Source organism: Trachypithecus francoisi, unplaced genomic scaffold (assembly GCF_009764315.1).
Source record: "Trachypithecus francoisi isolate TF-2019V2 unplaced genomic scaffold, Tfra_2.0 Lachesis_group5, whole genome shotgun sequence".
Lineage (NCBI taxonomy): Eukaryota > Metazoa > Chordata > Mammalia > Primates > Cercopithecidae > Trachypithecus > Trachypithecus francoisi.
The window spans coordinates 140,825,815-140,846,269 of NW_022681470.1; the positions used below are offsets into that span (position 1 = coordinate 140,825,815).

At 45.9% G+C, this 20,455-nt stretch overlaps 1 protein-coding gene across 1 annotated transcript in view; it reads left to right on the forward strand.

The window, feature by feature from the left end:
* MUC16 (mucin 16, cell surface associated) overlaps window positions 1-20,455 on the forward strand; it is a 207,833-nt gene that overhangs the window by 93,545 nt on the left and 93,833 nt on the right. The window contains exons 9-15 of the mRNA XM_033195391.1: window positions 1,164-1,277; window positions 5,480-6,720; window positions 7,384-8,205; window positions 10,258-12,883; window positions 13,874-13,998; window positions 14,079-14,146; window positions 18,111-18,283. Coding sequence (XP_033051282.1) covers window positions 1,164-1,277; window positions 5,480-6,720; window positions 7,384-8,205; window positions 10,258-12,883; window positions 13,874-13,998; window positions 14,079-14,146; window positions 18,111-18,283 — 5,169 coding nt within the window. The remainder of the gene's footprint in view (window positions 1-1,163; window positions 1,278-5,479; window positions 6,721-7,383; window positions 8,206-10,257; window positions 12,884-13,873; window positions 13,999-14,078; window positions 14,147-18,110; window positions 18,284-20,455) is intronic.

Consider the following 20,455-nt stretch of genomic DNA (forward strand, 5'->3'; position numbering starts at 1 on the left):
GTTCTCAGGGATTCTAATGAAGGGAGCATCAGTGAGGTATAGGGCACTAGAAGAACAACTAAAACACTACATAGATATAAGGGAGGGTTTCTCCCTTTGAGTTGAGCAAGAGACAAAAGGGATACGTGAAAGGAAAAGGTGAGTTAATGAAAACTGAGGGAACAAAGTACCTAAGAAGGTAGGAGGAACCCAGAGCCTAGAAGGAGGAAACACTACTTCCAAGAGGTCAGTAGATAAAGGAAGGAACCTCTTGGGGATTCCATTCCTCTGAAAGGGTTGAGCTTGGCACTAACTTTTGTTCTGGACACAAATCCAAAGAGGCCCTCCAACCACTTGAGTTTCTGCCTCACTGAACAATATCTTCAGGAGAATGATTTGTTCCTTCTCCTTCTTCACATTAGTTTTGTAATTCACACTAAATTTAGACACATTGGTGGCTGTTGACCTACATGTTACTATGTGACTCAGTAGTTGAGTCATGGGTGTTCAGTAAGGAAGAGATGAATGGCATGGTGAGAAGGTAGAAGTGTAGTTGGATGGATAAAAGGAAGAATGGAGAGATGGATGAATGAAAGGAGGGAAAGATGAAGAGGAGGAAGGATAGATGCACAGAAGGAAGGATGAAAAGAAAGAAAGATGATGGAAGACAGGATTGAAGGGGATACAGATTGAAGGCAAGAAGGGTGGAAGGATGAGATGAAGTAAAGATTGAAGAAAAGATGGATGGAAAGAAGAAAGGAGGGTGCACTAAAATCTCACACTTCACCACTATATGATTCATCCATAGAAGCAAAAATCACTTGTACCCTCAAAGCTATTGAAATACAAACTTTTTAATTAAAAATTTAAAAAGCAAGAAAAAGGAAAGAAGGGAGGAAAGACGAAAGGAAGAATGGGTGGTAGTAGGAAGGAATAAAAGGATGAAAAAATGGAAAAATAGATGATCAGATCTAGGGATGAATGAAGGGAGGGATGAACAAATCTGTGGGTAGGTGAATGGATCTATGGACTGGTGTGGCCACTTATGGCACACAGTCCCAGCTCCAGTTCATACTAATGGACTTGAGGAGTTTTTGTGGCCAATAAAGTGGATCCATTTAGACAGTGCTCTTCTTCTGAATGAGATGAGTTACCCCAGTTTTCCTCCCCACCTTCATCTTCAGGAACTGATGGCATTATGGAGCACATCACAAAAATACCCAATGAAGCAGCACACAGAGGTACCATAAGACCAGTCAAAGGTCCGCAGACATCCACATTGCCTGCCAGTCCTAAAGGTAAGTTTAACTTTGCTTACCTCCAAATAATGCCACTTGTGACCATATTTCCTCCTCTAGAGAGACAAAGTGCTTGTATTCTTTAGAGAGAGAATTGTGTGTGGTTGTCACAGGTTTCCCTGTCTGAACTGGGTCTTTGTCTAATGGTTACCAGGTGGATGTTACCACTTCTCTTTCTCCTCATGGCATGTTGAATAGCTTTGTCCAACATCAAATATTCACAAATTTGTCCTTATTAACTAAATTTTTTAAATGCTCATTAAAAACTTACTATGAGCCAGGCACAGTGGCTCACACCTTAATCCCAACACTTTGGAAGGCTGAGGCAGGTGGATCACCTGAGGTCAAAAATTCGAGACCAGTCTGACCAACATGGTGAAATTCCATTTCTACTGAAATATAAAAATTAGCCAGGCATGGTGGCACACACCTGTAATCAGGAGGCTGAGGCAAGAGAATCGCTTGAACCGGCCGGGCGTGGTGGCTCAAGCCTGTAATCCTAGCACTTTGGGAGGCCGAGACGGGTGGATCACGAGGTCAGGAGATCGAGACCATCCTGGCTAATATGGTGAAACCCCGTCTCTACTAAAAATACAAAAACTAGCCGGGCGAGGTGGCGGGCGCTTGTAGTCCCAGCTACTTGGGAGGCTGAGGCAGGAGAATGGCGTAAACCCGGGAGGCGGAGCTTGCAGTGAGCTGAGATCCGGCCACTGCACTCCAGCCTGGGCGACAGAGCGAGACTCCGCCTCAAAAAAAAAAAAAAAAAAAAAAGAGAATCGCTTGAACCCAGGAGATGGAGGCTGCAGTGAGCTGAGATCATGCCACTGCACTCCAGCCTGGGTGACAGAGCATGACTATGTCTCAAAAATAAATAAATGAATAAATTATACATATATATGTATAATTATATATATATTACATATATATACATAAAATATCTGAAAATACATCCCAATAGTTCTAGCAAATGCAGGAAAAAGAAGCCTTTATGTATGCCCTGGTTGAAAAACAGACACAACTCTCTTGTAAGAGAAACTTAAAAAAAAATACCTAGGATTTTATCTCCCATGATGAAAAATTTGGAACTGTACTTTTTTAAACTTTCACTTAAATAAAGAAGATGGATGAGCTCCTGGGTTATTTATGTTTGTCATCACTGGAGAGCTAAATTACAATATGAAACTACAATGGGGGGAATAAAAACACGATATAAATGTAAGATGGTTTATGACATCACTGTTACATGTTTTCTTTGTCACAATATTTAGTAATTCCTCTTTCTTCTGTTTTGAATAAAGTCTGAAATAAAATTTTCACTTTAAAAGGCAGTAATATGAAATACATAAATAAATAAAAATCTGGGTTTCTCAAGCTTGACACTATTGTCATTTGGGGCAGATACTTCTTTGTGGTGGGGAGCTGTGCTGTGCATTGTAGGATGTTTGCCAGCGTCTCTGGGCTCTGTTCTCGATGCCATACCATTCGTCCACACACAGTTGTGACAACCAAAAATATCTCCAGACATTGTTAAGTGTCCCCTGGAAGCAAAACTGCCCCTGGTTGAGAACCACTGAACTGGAGAATGTGTCCTAAGATCCATCTTACTAGATGGGCATTTTCACCTCACTTCATTCTCTTTCCATTCTGGTCCCCACAAGATCCAGAAGTTGCTTTAGGGAATTAATATAATGCAGTGGTTAATAATATGGGTTTAGCATTTGGATACAATGATGTTCAAGTTGTCACCCTGTCAATAGCTGTGTGTGACCTTGGTAAATTGCGGTCTCTGGATTTCTCTTTCTCTCCTGTAAAATGACAAGAATTATAGAATGTGCATTTTATTTTATTTTATTTTATTTTATTTTATTTTATTTTATTTTTTGAGGCGGAATCTTGCTCTGTCACCCAAGCTGGAGTGCAGAGGCGCAATCTCGGCTCCCTGCAACCTCCATCTCCCGAGTTCGAGCCATTCTCCTGCCTCAGCCTCCCGAGTAGCTGGCGTTACAGATGCACGCCACTGCACCCAACTAATTTTTGTATTTTTAGTAGAGATGGGGTTTCACCATGTTGACCAGGCTGGTCTAGAACTCCTGACCTCAGGTGATCTGCCCACCTCATCCTCCCAAAGTGCTGGGATTGCAGGCGTGAGCCACTGTGCCCAGCCAAAATGTGCCATTTAATGTTCTTGTGAGGATCAAAGAGATAGTGCATGTCAAGTGCTTTGCAATTGCTCCTCCTCCTCCTTCCCATCAACATAATCACCATCATCATCACCATCATTGTTAAATACACATGAAGCACTTTAGAGTGTGCATTCTCAGACATATTGTTTTTAGAGTTTATCCAGCAACACAGGGACATTGCTCCACAATCAGAGTCAAAATCCCCTTCATTTTAGCCCCTTTCTCTACCAAACTCCAGTAGGCTTTGTGGGCTTTATAGAGAAGTCTCCAGGTAGTTCTTCCTCTTCCATAGGAACCATTTTCTAAAGCCTGGTCAGCAGCTGCTGTCTCATCAATGCTACTGGAATCTTCTTCGGAGGTATCCCAGTCACCTTGGCCAGCTCTAGTAGTGTCTAGTGTGGTTGGTGGAGAATTCTATTTAGCAAATGTTTATTTTGTAGTAGAATTATTAGTAGTGACAGTAGTAATGATAAGTAGTAGTGATAGTAACAATAGCAGCGATAACACTAGTAAGTAGTAGTAACTGTAGTAATACCCATAGTAATAAGCAGTAATACTAGTACTAATAGTAGTGATAATAGTAGTAATGGTAGGTAGAGTTGTGTTGGTAGTAACAGTAATAGTAGTAGGTAGTAGCAGTGGTAATTGTGACAGTAGAAATCATAAGTAATAGTGGTAGCAACAATAGTAGTAACAGTAGTAACCATAGTAATTACCATAGTAATAACCATAGCAATACATAGTAGTATTAGTAGTAATAACAGCAGTAATGGCAGGTAGAGCACTACCATTACTGCTGTTACTCTACTGTAGGTAGAGTAGTAATATTAAGTGATAGCAGTAGTAACAATAGTAATAGCAGCAGTAGTCATAATAGTAAGTAGCAGTAACCATAGTAATAACTGTAGTGATAGGTAGTAATAGTTGTGGTAACAGTAGTAATAACAGCAGTAATGGTAGGTAGAGTGGTGGTAGTAGTAACAGTAGTAGTAGCAGTGGTAGTAGTAACAGTAGCAATAGTAAATAATAGTGGTAGTAACAATAGTAGTAGCAGTAATAGTAGTAAGTAGTAGTAATCATAGTAATAACCATAGCAATAGGTAGTAGTAGCAGTAGCAATAACAGCAGTAATGGTAGGTGGAGAAGTGATAGTAATAACAGTAGCAATAGCAGGTTGTAGTCGTGGTAATAGTAGTAATGTCTTATTGTGACCCAGGAGGCACTGTGCTTGGTGCCTTTTAACCAACATTTTGAGATGGCCATCGTACTTATCCCCACTTTATAGATGGAAAAGTGGAGGTCTAGCAATATTTTTTAACTTAAAGAGCCATCCATCTCTTTAGAGAAAGAGCCAGAATCCCAGGCAGGGCTATCTTATTCCAGAACCCAAGCTCTCAAACACACAATGCACAATACTTAATCTCTCTCAAGTCAGAGGAGATCCACTTAAGTATACATCCATCCACATATTCATTCATTCAACCATTCAACAAATATTAGTTGAGCCCTTTCCGTATGCCAAACAGTCAGACATGAATAGCTGTTACAAATGAGACTGTGAAGGATGGCACAATGCAGATTCAGACAGTGAGATAAGGAAATATTGAGAAACAAAGATGAGTTCTGGCATGAATTTGTAAAGGTGGATGTGGGCTTGGATTTCAAGAATGGCAGAACTTAAGGAATCTGATGAGAAGTGGGCACTTCAGGCAGAGAGAAGAGCTTCAGCAAGGCTCAGAGGCTGACAGTGCAGAAAACACATGGGAAGAGGGAATAGATTACTGCAGTCAAAAATTCACAGAGGAGTTATAGAAGAAGATGCAACCAAGTTACCAACCAAGGTAAGATAGGGGAATACCAATCACAGTCTCTTTTCCCATTCCAGGAGCATCCCAGGCACATCCTAGTAACTGAGAAACATTTCTCTCCCTTTCCTCATGTGGAGAATAAATAAGCTATTGCTAGTCCAGTAAGTGAAATCATTTTGTTCAGATTGTGTGCCCATTCCCCAATTCACAGGACTACACACGGGAGGGACAAAAAGAATGGAGACCACCACCACAGCTCTGAAGACCACCATCACAGCTCCGAAGACCACTTCCAGAGCCATCTTGACCACCAGTGTCTCTACTTCCACTTTGGGAACACTGACTCCCCTCAATGCATCAGTGCAAATGGCCAGCACAAGCACCACAGAAATGACGATCACAACCCCATATGTTTCCCCTGATGTTCCAGAAATGACATCCTCATTGGCTACCAGCCTGGGAGCAGAAACCAGCACAGCTCTTCCCAGGACAATCCCATCTGTTTTCAATAGAGAATCAGAGACGACAGCCTCACTGGTCCCTAGTTCTGAGGCAGAGACAAGTCCAGCTATTCAAACTCTAGGTGTTTCTTCTAGTGAGCCAGATACAATAGCTTCATGGGTTATCCATCCTGCAGAGACCATCCCAACTGTTTCCAAGACAACCCCCAGTTTTTTCCACAGTGAATCACACACTGTATCTTCCACAGCCACCAGTCACGGGGCAGAAGTCAGCTCAGCCATTCCAACAAATATCTCACCTAGTGAACCAGATGCACTGACCCCACTGGTCACTATTTCTGGGACAGATGCTAATACAACGTTCCCAACACTGACTAAGTCCCCACATGAAACACAGGCAAGAACCACATGGCTCACTCATCCTGCAGAGACCAGCTCAACCATTCCCAGAACAATCCCCAATTTTTCCCATCGTGAATCAGATGCCACACCTTCAGTGGCCACCAGTCCTGGGGCAGAAACCAGTTCAGCTATTCCAACTGTGACTGTCTCACCTGGTGCAGCAGATCTGGTGACCTCACAGGTCACTAGTTCTGGAACAGACCAAAATATGACTATTCCAACTTTGACTCTTTCTTCTGCTGAACCAAAGACCACAGCCTCATTAGTCACCCATCCTGAAGCACAGACAAGTTCGGCCATTCCAACTTCAACTATCTCGCCTGGTGTATCACGGATGGTGACCTCAATGGTCACCAGTTTGGCGGCAGAGACAAGTACAACTAATCCAGCTCTGACAAGCTCCCCTGGTGAACCAGCTACTACAGATTCATTGGTCACACATCCTGCACAGACCAGCCCAACAGTTCCCTGGACAACTTCCATTTTTTTCCATAGCAAATCAGACACCACACCTTCAATGGCCACCAGTCATGGGGCACAATCCAGTTCAGCTGTCCCAACTCCAACTGTTTCACCTGGAGTACCAGGAGTGGTGACCCCTGTGGTCACTAGTTCTATGACAGTGACAGGTACAACCACTCCAATTCTGACTCTTTCTTCTGGTGAACCAGAGACCACACCTTCAATGGCCACCAGTCATGAGGCAGAAGCCAGCTCAGCTGTTCCAACTGTTTCACCTGGGGTACCAGGAGTGGTGACCTCTCTGGTCACTAGTTCTAGGGCAGTGAACAGTACAACTATTCCAATTCTGACTCTTTCTTCTGGTGAACCAGAGACCACACCTTCAATGGCCACCAGTCATAAGGCAAAAGTCAGCTCAGCTGTTCCAACTGTTAGACCTGGGGTACCAGGAGTGGTGACCTCTCTGGTCACTAGTTCTAGGGCAGTGACCAGTACAACTATTCCAACTCTGACTCCTTCTTCTGGTGAACCAGAGACCACACCTTCAATGGCAACCAGTCATAGGGCAGAAGGGGCAGAAGCCAGCTCTGCTGTTCCAACTCCAACTGTTTCACCTGAGGTACCAGAAGTGGTGACCTCTCTGGTCACTAGTTCTAGGGCAGTGACCAGTACAACTATTCCAACTCTGACTCTTTCTCCTGGTGAACCAGACACCACACCTTCAATGGCCACCAGTCATGAGGCAGAAGCCAGCTCAGCTGTTCCAACTGTTTCACCTGGGGTACCAGAGGTGGTGACCCCTTTGGTCACTAGTTCTAGGGCAGTGACCAGTACAACTATTCCAATTCTGACTATTTCTCCTGGTGAACCAGACACCACACCTTCAATGGCCACCAGTCATGAGGCAGAAGCCAGCTCAGCTGTTCCAACTGTTTCACCTGGGGTACCAGGAGTGGTGACCCCTTTGGTCACTAGTTCTAGGGCAGTGACCAGTACAACTATTCCAATTCTGACTCTTTCTCCTGGTGAACCAGACACCACACCTTCAATGGCCACCAGTCATGAGGCAGAAGCCAGCTCAGCTGTTCCAACTGTTTCACCTGGGGTACCAGGAGTGGTGACCTCTCTGGTCACTAGTTCTAGGGCAGTGACCAGTACAACTATTCCAACTCTGACTCTTTCTTCTGGTGAAACAGAGACCACACCTTCAACGGCCACCAGTCATAGGGCAGAAGGGGCAGAAGCCAGCTCTGCTGCTCCAACTCCAACTGTTTCACCCGAGGTACCAGAAGTGGTGACCTTTCTGGTCACTAGTCCTAGGGCAGTGACCAGTACAACTATTCCAACTCTGACTCTTTCTCCTGGTGAACCAGAGACCACACCTTCAATGGCCACCAGTCAAAGGGCAGAAGTCAGCTCTGCTGTTCCAACTCCAACTCTTTCACCTGGGGTACCAGGAGTGGTGACCCCTTTGGTCACTAGTTCTAGGGCAGTGACCAGTACAACTATTCCAATTCTGACTCTTTCTTCTGGTGAACCAGAGACCACACCTTCAATGGCCACCAGTCATGGGGCAGAAGCCAGCTCAGCTGTTCCAACTGTTTTACCTGAGGTACCAGAAGTGGTGACCTCTCTGGTCACTAGTTCTATGGCAGTGACCAGTACAACTATTCCAATTCTGACTCTTTCTTCTGGTGAACCAGAGACCACACCTTCAATGGCCACCAGTCATAGGGCAGAAGGGGCAGAAGCCAGCTCTGCTGTTCCAACTCCAACTGTGTCACCTGGGGTACCAGAAGTGGTGACCTCTCTGGTCACTAGTTCTAGGGCAGTGACTAGTACAACTATTCCAACTCTGACTCTTTCTCCTGGTGAACCAGACACCACACCTTCAATGGCCACCAGTCATGAGGCAGAAGTCAGCTCTGCTGTTCCAACTGTTTCACCTGGGGTACCAGAATTGGTGACCTCTCTGGTCACTAGTCCTAGGGCAGTGACCAGTACAACTATTCCAACTCTGACTCTTTCTCCTGGTGAACCAGAGACCACACCTTCAATGGCCACCAGTCAAAGGGCAGAAGTCAGCTCTGCTGTTCCAACTCCAACTCTTTCACCTGGGGTACCAGGAGTGGTGACCCCTTTGGTCACTAGTTCTAGGGCAGTGATCAGTACAACTATTCCAATTCTGACTCTTTCTCCTGGTGAACCAGAGAACACACCTTCAATGGCCACCAGTCATGGGGCAGAAGCCAGCTCAGCTGTTCCAACTGTTTTACCTGAGGTACCAGAAGTGGTGACCTCTCTGGTCACTAGTTCTATGGCAGTGACCAGTACAACTATTCCAACTCTGACTCTTTCTTCTGGTGAACCAGAGACCACACCTTCAATGGCCACCAGTCATAGGGCAGAAGGGGCAGAAGCCAGCTCTGCTGTTCCAACTCCAACTGTTTCACCTGGGATACCAGAAGTGGTGACCTCTCTGGTCACTAGTTCTAGGGCAGTGACCAGTACAACTATTCCAACTCTGACTCTTTCTCCTGGTGAACCAGAGACCACACCTTCAATGGCCACCAGTCAAAGGGCAGAAGTCAGCTCTGCTGTTCCAACTCCAACTCTTTCACCTGGGGTACCAGGAGTGGTGACCCCTTTGGTCACTAGTTCTATGGCAGTGACCAGTACAACTATTCCAACTCTGACTCCTTCTTCTGGTGAACCAGAGACCACACCTTCAATGGCCACCAGTCATAGGGCAGAAGGGGCAGAAGCCAGCTCTGCTGTTCCAGCTCCAACTGTTTTACCTGAGGTACCAGGAGTGGTGACCTCTCTGATCACTAGTTCTAGGGCAGTGACCAGTACAACTATACCAATTCTGACTCTTTCTCCTGGTGAACCAGAGACCACACCTTCAACGGCCACCAGTCATAGGGCAGAAGCCAGCTCTGCTGTTCCAACTCCAACTGTTTCACCTGGGGTACCAGGAGTGGTGACCCCTTTGGTCACTAGTTCTATGGCAGTGACCAGTACAACTATTCCAACTCTGACTCCTTCTTCTGGTGAACCAGAGACCACACCTTCAATGGCCACCAGTCATAGGGCAGAAGGGGCAGAAGCCAGCTCTGCTGTTCCAGCTCCAACTGTTTTACCTGAGGTACCAGGAGTGGTGACCTCTCTGATCACTAGTTCTAGGGCAGTGACCAGTACAACTATACCAATTCTGACTCTTTCTCCTGGTGAACCAGAGACCACACCTTCAACGGCCACCAGTCATAGGGCAGAAGCCAGCTCTGCTGTTCCAACTCCAACTGTTTCACCTGGGGTACCAGGAGTGGTGACTCCTTTGGTCACTAGTTCTAGGGCAGTGACCAGTACAACTATTCCAACTCTGACTCTTTCTTCTGGTGAACCTGAGACCACACCTTCAGTGGCCACCAGTCACAGGGCAGAAGGGGCAGAAGCCAGCTCTGCTGTTCCAACTCTAACTGTTACACCTGGGGTACCAGGAGTGGTGACCTCTCTGGTCACTAGTTCTAGGGCAGTGACCAGTACAACTATTCCAATTTTGACTATTTCTCCTGGTGAACCAGAGACCACACCTTCAATGACCACCAGTCATAGGGCAGAAAGGGCAGAAGCCAGCTCAACTGTTCCAACTGTTTTACCTAAGGTACCAGGAGTGGTGACCTCTCTGGTCACTAGTTCTAGTGCAGTAACCAGTACAACTATTCCAACTCTGGCTATTTCTTCTGGTGAACCAGAGACCACAACTTCACTAGTCACCCATTCTGAGGGAAAGACAATTTCAGCCATTCCAACTTTAGCTGTCTCCCCTACTGTACAAGGGCTGGTGACTTCACTGGTCCCTAGTTCTGGGTCAGAGACCAGTGCATTTCCAAACCTAACTGTTGCCTCAGGTCAATCAGAGACCACAGCCTCATGGGTCACTCATTTTGGGACAGAAACAAACTCTGTTGTTCCAACTTTGACTGTCTCCACTGGGGAGCCATTTACAAAAATCTCATTTGTCACCCATCCTGCAGAGAGTAGCTCAACTGTTCCCAGGACAACCTCAAGCTTTTCCCATAGTGAATCAGACACTACACCTTCCACAGTCACCAGTCCTGAGGCAGAATCCAGCTCAGCCATTTCAACAACTATTTCACCTGGTATACCAGGTGTGCTGACTTCCCTGGTCACTAGCTCTGGGATAGACATCAGTGCAACTTTTCCAACAGTGCCTGAGTCCCCACATGAATCAGAGGCAACAGCCTCATGGTTTACTCATCCTGCAGTCACCAGCACAACAGTTCCCAGGACAACCCCTAATTTTTCTCATAGTGAACCAGACACCACACCCTCAATAGCCACCAGTTCTGGGGCAGAAGCCAGTTCAGCTTTTCCAACAATAACTGTCTCATCTGATGTACCAGATATGGTGACCTCACAGGTCATTAGTTCTGGGATAGACACCGGTATAACTATTCCGGCTCTGACTCTTTCTCCTGATGAACCAGAGACCACAACCTCGTTTATCACCTATTCTGAGACACACACAAGTTCAGCCATTCCAACTCTGACTGTCTCCCCTGGTGCATCAAAGATGCTGACCTCACTGGTCACTAGTTCTGGGACAGACAGCACTACAACTTTCCGAACACTGACAGAGACCCCATATGAACCAGAGACAACAGCCACACAGCTCATTCATCCTGCAGAGACCAACACAATGGTTTCCAGGACAACCCCCAAGTTTTCCCATAGTGAGTCAGACACCACACTCCCAGTAGCCATCACCAGTCCTGGGCCAGAAGCCAGTTCAGCTGTTTCAGCGACAACTATCTCACCTGATATGTCAGATCTGGTGACCTCACTGGTCCCTAGTTCTGGGACAGACACCAGTACAACCTTCCCAACACTGAGTGAGACCCCATATGAACCAGCGACTACAGTCACATGGCTCACTCATCCTATAGAGACCAGCACAAAGGTTTCTAGGACAATTTCCAACTTTTCCCATAGGGAATCAGACAGTACACCCTCAGTGGTCACCAGTCCTGGAGTAGACGCCAGGTCAGCTGTTCCAATTACAACCATCCCATCCAGTATACCAGGGGCAGTGACCTCACAGGTCACTAGTTCTGCAACAGACACTAGTACAGCTGTTCCAACTTTGACTCCTTCTCTTGGTGAACCAGAGACCACAGCCTCATTGGCTGTCCATCCTGGGACACAGATTGGCTTCACTGTTCCAATTCGGACTGTTCCCTCTAGTGAGCCAAGTACAACAGCTTCCTGGGTCACTCATCCTGCACAGATCAGCACACCTGTTTCCAGAACAACCCCCAGTTTTTCCCATAGTAGACCAGATGCCACACCTTTAATGGCCACCAGTCCTGGAACAGAAGCCAGTTCAGCTGTGCTGACAACAATCTCACCTGGTGCACCAGAGATGGTGACTTCACAGATCACTAGTTCTGGGGCAGTAACTAGTACAACTATTCCAACTTTGACTCATTCTCCTGGTATGCCAGAGACCACAGCCTTATTGATCACCCATCCCAGCGCAGAGACAAGTACAACGTTTCCTGCTTCAACTGTGTTTCCTCAAGTATCAGGGACCACAGCCTCACTCTCCATTAGACCTGGCGCAGAGACTATCACAGCTCTCTCAACTCAGACAACATCTTCTCTCTTCACCCTACTTGTAACTGGAACTGGCAGAGTTGATCTAAATCCAACTGCTTCACCTGGTGTTTCTGCAAAAACAGCCTCACTTTCCACCCATCCAGGGACAGAAACCAGCACAACGATTCCAACTTCAACTCTTTCCCTTGGTTTATTAGAGACTACAGGCTCACTAGCCACCAGCTCTTCAGTGGAGACCAGCACGGGTACTCTAACTCTGACTGTTTCCCCTGCTGTCTCTGGGCTTCCCAGTGTCTCCATAACAACTGGTAAGCCCCAAACTGTGACCTCCTGGAACACAAAAACCTCACCATCTTTAACTTCAGTTGGACCCCCAGAATTTTCCAGGACTGTCACAGGCACCACTATGACCTTGATACCATCAGAGACGCCAACACCACCTAAAACCAGTCATAGAGAAGGAGTGAGTCCAACCACTATCTTGAAAAATACAGTGGTTGAAACCACTAATTTAGCTGCCACAGGTTCCAGTCCCACTGTGGCCAAGACCACAACCACCTTCAATACACTGGGTGGAAGCTCCTTTGCTCCTCTGACCACACCTGGGATGTCCACCTTGGTCTCTGAGAGTGTGACCTCAAGAACAAGTAAGAATAACTTTTTTATTGTGGTAAAATATAAATAGTATAAAAATTTCCATTCTAAACATTTAAAATGTACAATTCAGCAGTACTAATACATTCACATTGTTGTGCAACACTCACCACTATCTATTTTCAAAACTTTTTTTTGTCACCCCAAACAGGACTGAAGGAATAATTTCCCATTCCCCATTCTCCCTAGTGCAGTGGTGCAATCTTGGCTCACTGCAGCCTCTGAACCTCTGTCTCCTGGGTTCAAGCAATTATTCTGCATCAGACTCCTAAGTAGCTGGGACTACAGGTGCACAGCACCATGCCTGGCTAATTTTTTGTATTTTTAGTAGAAACAGGGTTTCACTATGTTGAGCAGGCTGCTCTCGAACTCCTGACCTCAGGTGATCCACCCTCCTCGGCCACTCAAAGTGCTGGGATCACAGGCATGAGTCACTGCACCCGGCCCTGTCTCACTTTTCTTTTCTTTTCTTTTTCTTTTTTTTTTGAGATGAAATCCCATTCTGTCGCCAAGCTGGAGTGCAGTGGCTCCATCTTGGCTCACTGCAACCTCTGCCTCCCTGGTTCAAGGGATTCTCCTGCCTCAGCCTCCTGAGTAGCTGGGACTACAAGGCGTGTGCCACCACACCCAGCTAATTTTTGTATTTTCAGTAGAGACGGGGTTTCACCATGTTGGCCAGGATGGTCTCCATCTTTTGACCTCGTGATCCACCCTTGGCCTCCCAAAGTGCTGGGATTGCAGGCGTGAGCCACCGCGCCCAGCCATCTCAGCCCATATAGCCCTGAGCAAACTGGAATCACTGGTCACCCCACATAGGAAGGTCTTAGACAGTGACTGCTACATCAGGTATTTCAAGTAGGATGGCCCAGGCTGGACCCCAGCTGGATGCTGGAGTTAAAATGTGTCCTCGGAGCCTTTCCTCCACGCCCCACTGCCCAGGGTCTGCCTTAGGACCGGTCTCTTCTTACCCTCCCTTTCTGCAGCTGGCGTGCCTTTGTTGGTGCCTTTGACTGCCAACTTCACCATCACCAACCTGCAGTACACGAAGGACATGGGGCGCCTGGGCTCTGAAATATTCAATGCCACCGAGAGGGCCCTGCAGCAGCTGGTGAGAGCCCCCCAGCCAATGCCCACTCCTCTAATGTCTCGGCCCGTCCTCCTCCTCATCTCTCTCTCATTCCTTTCCAGCTCGAGCCCTTGTTCCAGAACAGCAGTATTGGTTCCCTCTATGCTGGCTGCAGGCTGACCTCGCTCAGGTGAGACCCCCCGCTTCACGGCACCTACAGCAACCCCGATTCAGTCCTTTCTTTGACTCCCACACCCCCAGCAGCCACAGCGACTTGGGCTTTTGCTGAGAGGCAGTATAGCATAATAGACCCAAAGTGCCTCAGTTTGAACGCCGGCTCTACAATTTGCTAGCTGTGTGACCCTGGGCAAGACGCACAGCCTCTCTGTTCCTCAATCACATTATTTATAAAATGGTGATAATAACATTCTCTTACTCTTGGTGATAATAACAGTCTCTTATTCTATTGGTGATAGTAACAGTCTCTTGCTCTTTTCTCTCTGTCTTTTTTTTTTTTTTTTTTTGAAATGGAGTCTCACTCTGTCACCCAGACTGGAGTACAGTGACGTGATCTTAGCTCACAGCAACCTCCACCTCCCAGGTTCAAGTGATTCTCCTGCCCCAGCCTCCCGACAGTCTCTTACTCTTAATCACTTAGCAGAGTGCCTGGACCATTGTAAATGCTCATTTAATTAGGACTCATAGCAGCAATTGGTATAGCATCTTTGCCAAAGGTATCCCCAGAATCCCTGACAGCTTCCTGGCCCCAGCCCATCTCTACCACATTAGGGTCAAACTCCAGACACCACAGCTCTGCAGTTTGTTCCCTAGAAAGAGATAGGGACTTTCCCAAAGTCAATCTTACTGAATCAAAGGGAAAAATCCATTATCTTTTTTTTTTTTTTTTTTTTTTTTTTACTTTAAGTTCTGCGATACATGTGCAGAACGTGCTGGTTTGTTACATAGGTGTACATGTGCCATAGTGGTTTGCTGCATCTATCAGCACGTCATCTAGGTTTTAATGACCTGTCTTTTCCTCTCTGCTTGTGTCCCCTCAGTGTTCTCTGGGCTCAGCAGATTCAGTACCCTTTCCTTACACCTCACAACCCTGCAGCCTCTCTGTGAGGTCCTCCATTCAGTCAACTCAGATCCCCTGCCAGAGGGGTGGGTCTTCTCACATGGCCCAATGAAAAGAGATCAAAACTGTCCTCAGCTGAGCTCCACTGACCCTACCCGCCCCCATCTCTCCATAGGATCAGGGAATGTCATAACATTGTTCTTACGACACGCCACCAGCAATCTAAGTGGTTTACGTGTTTTCATTTATTTTATCCTCACAACCACATTATTATCCTTGTGGATGAGAAAACTGAAGCTCAAAATAATCAAGTTCCTTGCTTAAGGGGAGCCTGGCTTTAAGCCCAAGGGTTCTGGTTCTAGAATCCTTACTTGTAACGTTGACACCAGCAGTTCTCAAGCTCACTGGGTTCAACAACCTTTTACATTCCACTTTGTTGACATATCATTGACTTGTAAACATCGTGTATATGTAAAGTGTACAACTAGACGTCTTGACATGTGTGAACCTGGTGAAGTGGTCACCAGAATGCAGCTAATTTGCACATCCAGCACCTCTCCAGAGTTACCATTTGTGCGCGCATGTGTGTGTGTTGAGAAGGTTTAATTTAAGATCAATCCTCTCTGCTAATTTCAAGTATATAATACAGCATTGTTAACCTTTGTAATCATGCTATACATTAGATCTCCAGAACTTACTCACCTTATAGTTTAAACTTTGTACCCTTTGGCCAGCATTATCCCATTCTCTCCTCCTTTTGCATTCTTAAAAAGTACTCATAGCCAGGCGTGGTGGCTCACGCCTGTAATCCCAGCATTTTGGGAGGCTGAGGCAGGTGGATAACATGAAGTCAAGAGTTCGAGACCAGCCTGGTCAACACGGCGAAACCCCGTCTCTACTAAAAATACAAAAATTAGCTGGGCGTGGTGGCGCATGCCTGTAATCCCAGCTACTCGGGAGGCTGAGGCACAAAAATCGCATGAACCTGGAGAGGCGGAAATTATAGTGAGCTGAGATCACGCCACCGTGCTCCAGCCTGGGGGACAGCGTGATAGTCTGTCTGAAAAAAAAAAAAAGTATTCACAACTCCAAAGAGACTTTGGGCTTGTATAACAATATTTACTGTATTCAAAATTAAAACTAGCCCAGGCACAGTGGCTCACACCTGTAATCCCAGCACTTTGGGAGACCAAGGCAGGCAGATGGCTTGAGCTCAGGAGTTTGCAACCAGCCCAGACAAGAAAGTGAGACTCAGTCTCTGCAAAAAATACAAAACTTAGCTGGGTGTGGTGGCATCTGCCTGTGATCCCAGCTACTTGGGAGGCTGAGGTGGGAGGATGGCTTGAGCCTGGATGCAGAGGTTAAAGTGAGCCAAGACTACACCACTCCACTCCAGCCTGGGCAACAGAGCCTGACCTTGCTCAAAAAAAAAAAAAAAAAATTAAAACTAAGAAATAGTACAAATATGTATTCATTCATTCACTAAAAATAATAAATCTACTACATGTTAACATAGAGAACATATTTTTAGGTATAATAGCCATATTCCACCCCCCTTCACCAAAAAAAAAAAACCCATTTAAAAAAGGAGCGTTGTTTGAAAATCTTTTTCTTTTAATGTTGCTTAGATTTACCTTTTATTTTACTTTTTAATTGGCATATATTGATTGTACATATTTATAGTCTTAATACCTGTGGTATATAGTGATCAGATCAAGGTAATTAACACATCTATTATCTCAAACATTGATCACTTCTTTGTGTTGGGACCATTCGATGTCCTCCTTCTAGCTGTTTGAAACTAATAATATTTTGTTTTTTAATTTTTAATTTTTGTGGGTACACAGTAGGTGGGTATTTATGGGGTGCATGAGATGTTTTGATGCAGGCATGCAACGTGTGACCATCACTTCATAGAGAGTGGGGCATTCATCCCATCAAGCATTTATTCTTTGTGTTACAAACAATCCAGCTATACTTTTTTAGTTATTTTAAAATACACAATTAAATTATTATTGCCTATAGTCACCCTGCTGTGCTATTAAGTATTGGAATTTTCTTTCAGTAATTTTTTAATTTTAATTTTAATTTTTGAGATGGAATCTCGCTCTGTCACTCAGGCTGGGGTGCAGTGGCGTGACCTCAGCTCACCGCAACCTTTGCCTCCTGGGTTCAAGTGATTCTCCCACCTCACCTCAGCCTCCTGAGTAGCTGGGACTATAGGCGCCCACCACCACACCCGGCTAATTTTTGTATTTTTAGTAGAGACGGGGTTTCACCATTTTGGCCAGGCTGGTCTCGAACTCCTCAACATAAGTGATCCACCTGCCTCGGCCTCCCAAAGTGCTGGGATTACAGGTGTGAGCCACTGCGCCTGGCACTTTTTTAGTTATTTTAAAATGTACAATTAAGGCCAGGCATGGTGGCTCATGCCTGGAATTCTAGCACTTTGGGAGGCCGAGGTGGGCCAATCACCTGAAGTCAGGGGTTCAAGACCAGCCTGGCCAACATGGCAAAATCCCGTCTCTACTAAAAATACAAAAATTAGCTGGGCCCAGTGGTAGGCACCTGTAATCCCAGTCACTCTGGAGGCTGAGGCAGGAGAATCGCTTGAACCCACGAGGCGGAGGTTGCAGTGAGCCAAGATTGTGTCATTGCACTCCAGCCTGGGCGACAAGAGTGAAACTCTGTCTCAAAAGAAAAAAAAAAAAAGAAAAGAAAAGTCAAGACAAGCAAGAAGATCACCATTTCAGACTGTGATGACTAATCAATTTGACTTGTGTGTTATCTTCACCGCCAGACCATTCGTTCTGTAGCTTAGGAGCACCCTCCACCCCATTTGCTCACACTATCCTGTAATCTCTGTGCGCTCACTGCTGTTCTGTGGGTTTCATATTTTCCTTATATTCTTCCACGTCTAGCTGGATTGCAGAGTTAAGTTTATGATTATGAAAGAAAAACTAAATAACAACAACAGCAACAAAAACCACCAAGGGGCACCACTGGAGAAAGGAGTGGTTCAGAGTATCAGCTGTCAAGTATCTCTGTATGTCTGTATTCCCATGTCCCTCCCTAGGGCTGAAAAGGATGGGGCAAGCACCAGAGTGGATGCCATCTGCACCTACCGCTCAGATCCCACCAGCTATGAGCTGGACAGAGAGCAGCTGTACTGGGAGCTGAGCCAGTTGACTCATGGTGTCACCCTGCTGGGACCCTACACTCTGGACAGGAACAGCCTCTATGTCAATGGTGAGTAGCTATTGACAGTGGTGAGTAACTTGGGCTACAGTTGGGGAGGCTCCTCCTGCTCCCCAAATGGGTCTCCCTGTAGTACAAGTCCTCTACCTACGTTCAAAGTTCTGGGCCAACCTAGAATTTCCAGGGGGAGTCTGTTTTCTCTCCACTCAACACACTTAAAAAGAAGCTTTCAGTTGGGCATGGTGGCTCACGCTGGCTCACGTCAGCACTTTGAGATGCTGACGTGGGCGGATCACTAGGTCAAGAGATCAAGACCAGCCTGGCCAACATGGTGAAACTCCATGTCTACTAAAAATGCAAAAATTAGCTGGGTGTGGTGGCGTGTGCCTGTAATCCCAGCTATTCGGTACGCGGAGGCAGGAAAACTGCTTGAACCTGGGAGGCGGAGGTTACAGTGAGCCAAGATCACGCCACTGCACTCCAGCCTGGCAACAGAGCAGGACTCCGTCTCAAAAAAGAAGAAGCTTCTTTCAGCTGGAAATAACGATTCCCTCCACAGCCTTCTCATCCCCATGACCATTCAGAGGCCCATTGGGAGCATGCAGAATCAAGCAAGGAAGGGAAAAGCTAGGCTTATTGTGGTGATTAGACATAATTCTTCCCCAACAGGCAACAGGTTCCCAATGCAGTCACCCATCTTCGTCTTTCTCTTCTTTATAGCAGCTGGTGGCCCTTTATTTTCTCCAAAGGTCAGCTGGAACTATACACTCCACTCGCAAAACAAACCAAAAAACTCTGAGTAAAGTGTTTAGCAATAAAGCCCTTTGCAACAATGCTGTTGGCAACAATACCAACAGGAACACCTATGATTAAGGTTAATATTTGTTGAGGGATTCCTGTGATACTGAACTTCATATGTATATTATGTTTTACTAACCTTACCCAAAGTCTCAGCAGGCTGTAAAATATACATACCAGAGAAACAAACAAGGCTCAGGGCAGGGAATCTGTTTGCCCAAGTTTTGATAGCTAAGTAGTAGAATTGGGACTCAGACCCCAAATTGACTCTAAAATCTAGCCACCCTAACTTCTTCTCCTTTTTATTTATTTATTTAATTTTTTTTTTTTTTTTTAAGACAGAGTCTCGCTCTGTCACCCAGACTGAAGTACAGTGGTGTGATCTTGGCTCACTGCAACCTCCGCCTCCTGGGTTCAAGCAATTCTCCTGCCTCAGCCTCTCCAGTAGCTGGGATTGCAGGCACATGCCACCACGCCAGGCAACTTTTTGTATTTTTAGTAGAGGCAGGGTTTCACCATGTTGGTCAGGCTGGTCTCGAACTCCTGACCTCAGGTGATCCACCCGCCTCGGCTTCCCATAATGCATGAGTCACCACACCTGGCCACCACCCTAACTTCTAAGCAACACTGCAGACCCAGCATGAATAAGCCCACACATCTCAGGATGGAAAAGCCTATCAAGGAGCTTCTAATACAACAATTTAAGCTAAAGTTTGATTAACTCTGTCCTCACTATACCACCTTAGACATTTTCTTTATACCTGGATGACAACCTGCCTTGTATTTCATTACAAGTCATTGAGAGTGACTTAAAAGTAGCTGTTAACAGTGTGTGTTTTGGTGAATCCCAAGTCCTGGTGCTGCTCACCATGTGGCCCTGGGAAAGTCCTGCTACCCTCTAGGCTTCTGGAACAATGCTCTTAGCAACATCACCAACAAGAACACCTACAATAAAAGCTTATATTTACTGTAAAAGCTAATATTTACAGAACTTCTTATATGTGTTATGTCTCACTAATCCCGCCCAAAGGATTCAATGTCCTTTTTTTTTTTTTTTTTTTTTTTTGAGAGAGTCTCCCTCTGGCACCCAGACTGGAGTGCAGTGGTACAATCTTAGCTCACTGCAGCCTCCGCCTCCCGGGGTCAAGCGATTCTCCTGCCTCAGCCTCTTGAGTAGCTGGGACTACAGGTGCCCGCCACCACGCCTGGCTAATTTTTGTATTTTTAGTAGAGACGGGGTTTCACCATGTTGGCCAGGCTGGTCTCAAACTCCTGACCTCAGGTGATCCACCTGCCTCAGCCTCCCAAAGTGCTGGGATTACAGGCGTGAGCCTCCGTGCCTGCCCATATGTGTTATGTCTTACTAATCCTCTAATCCTGCCAAAAGGATTCAGTGTCCTTATTTATTTATTTATTTATTTATTT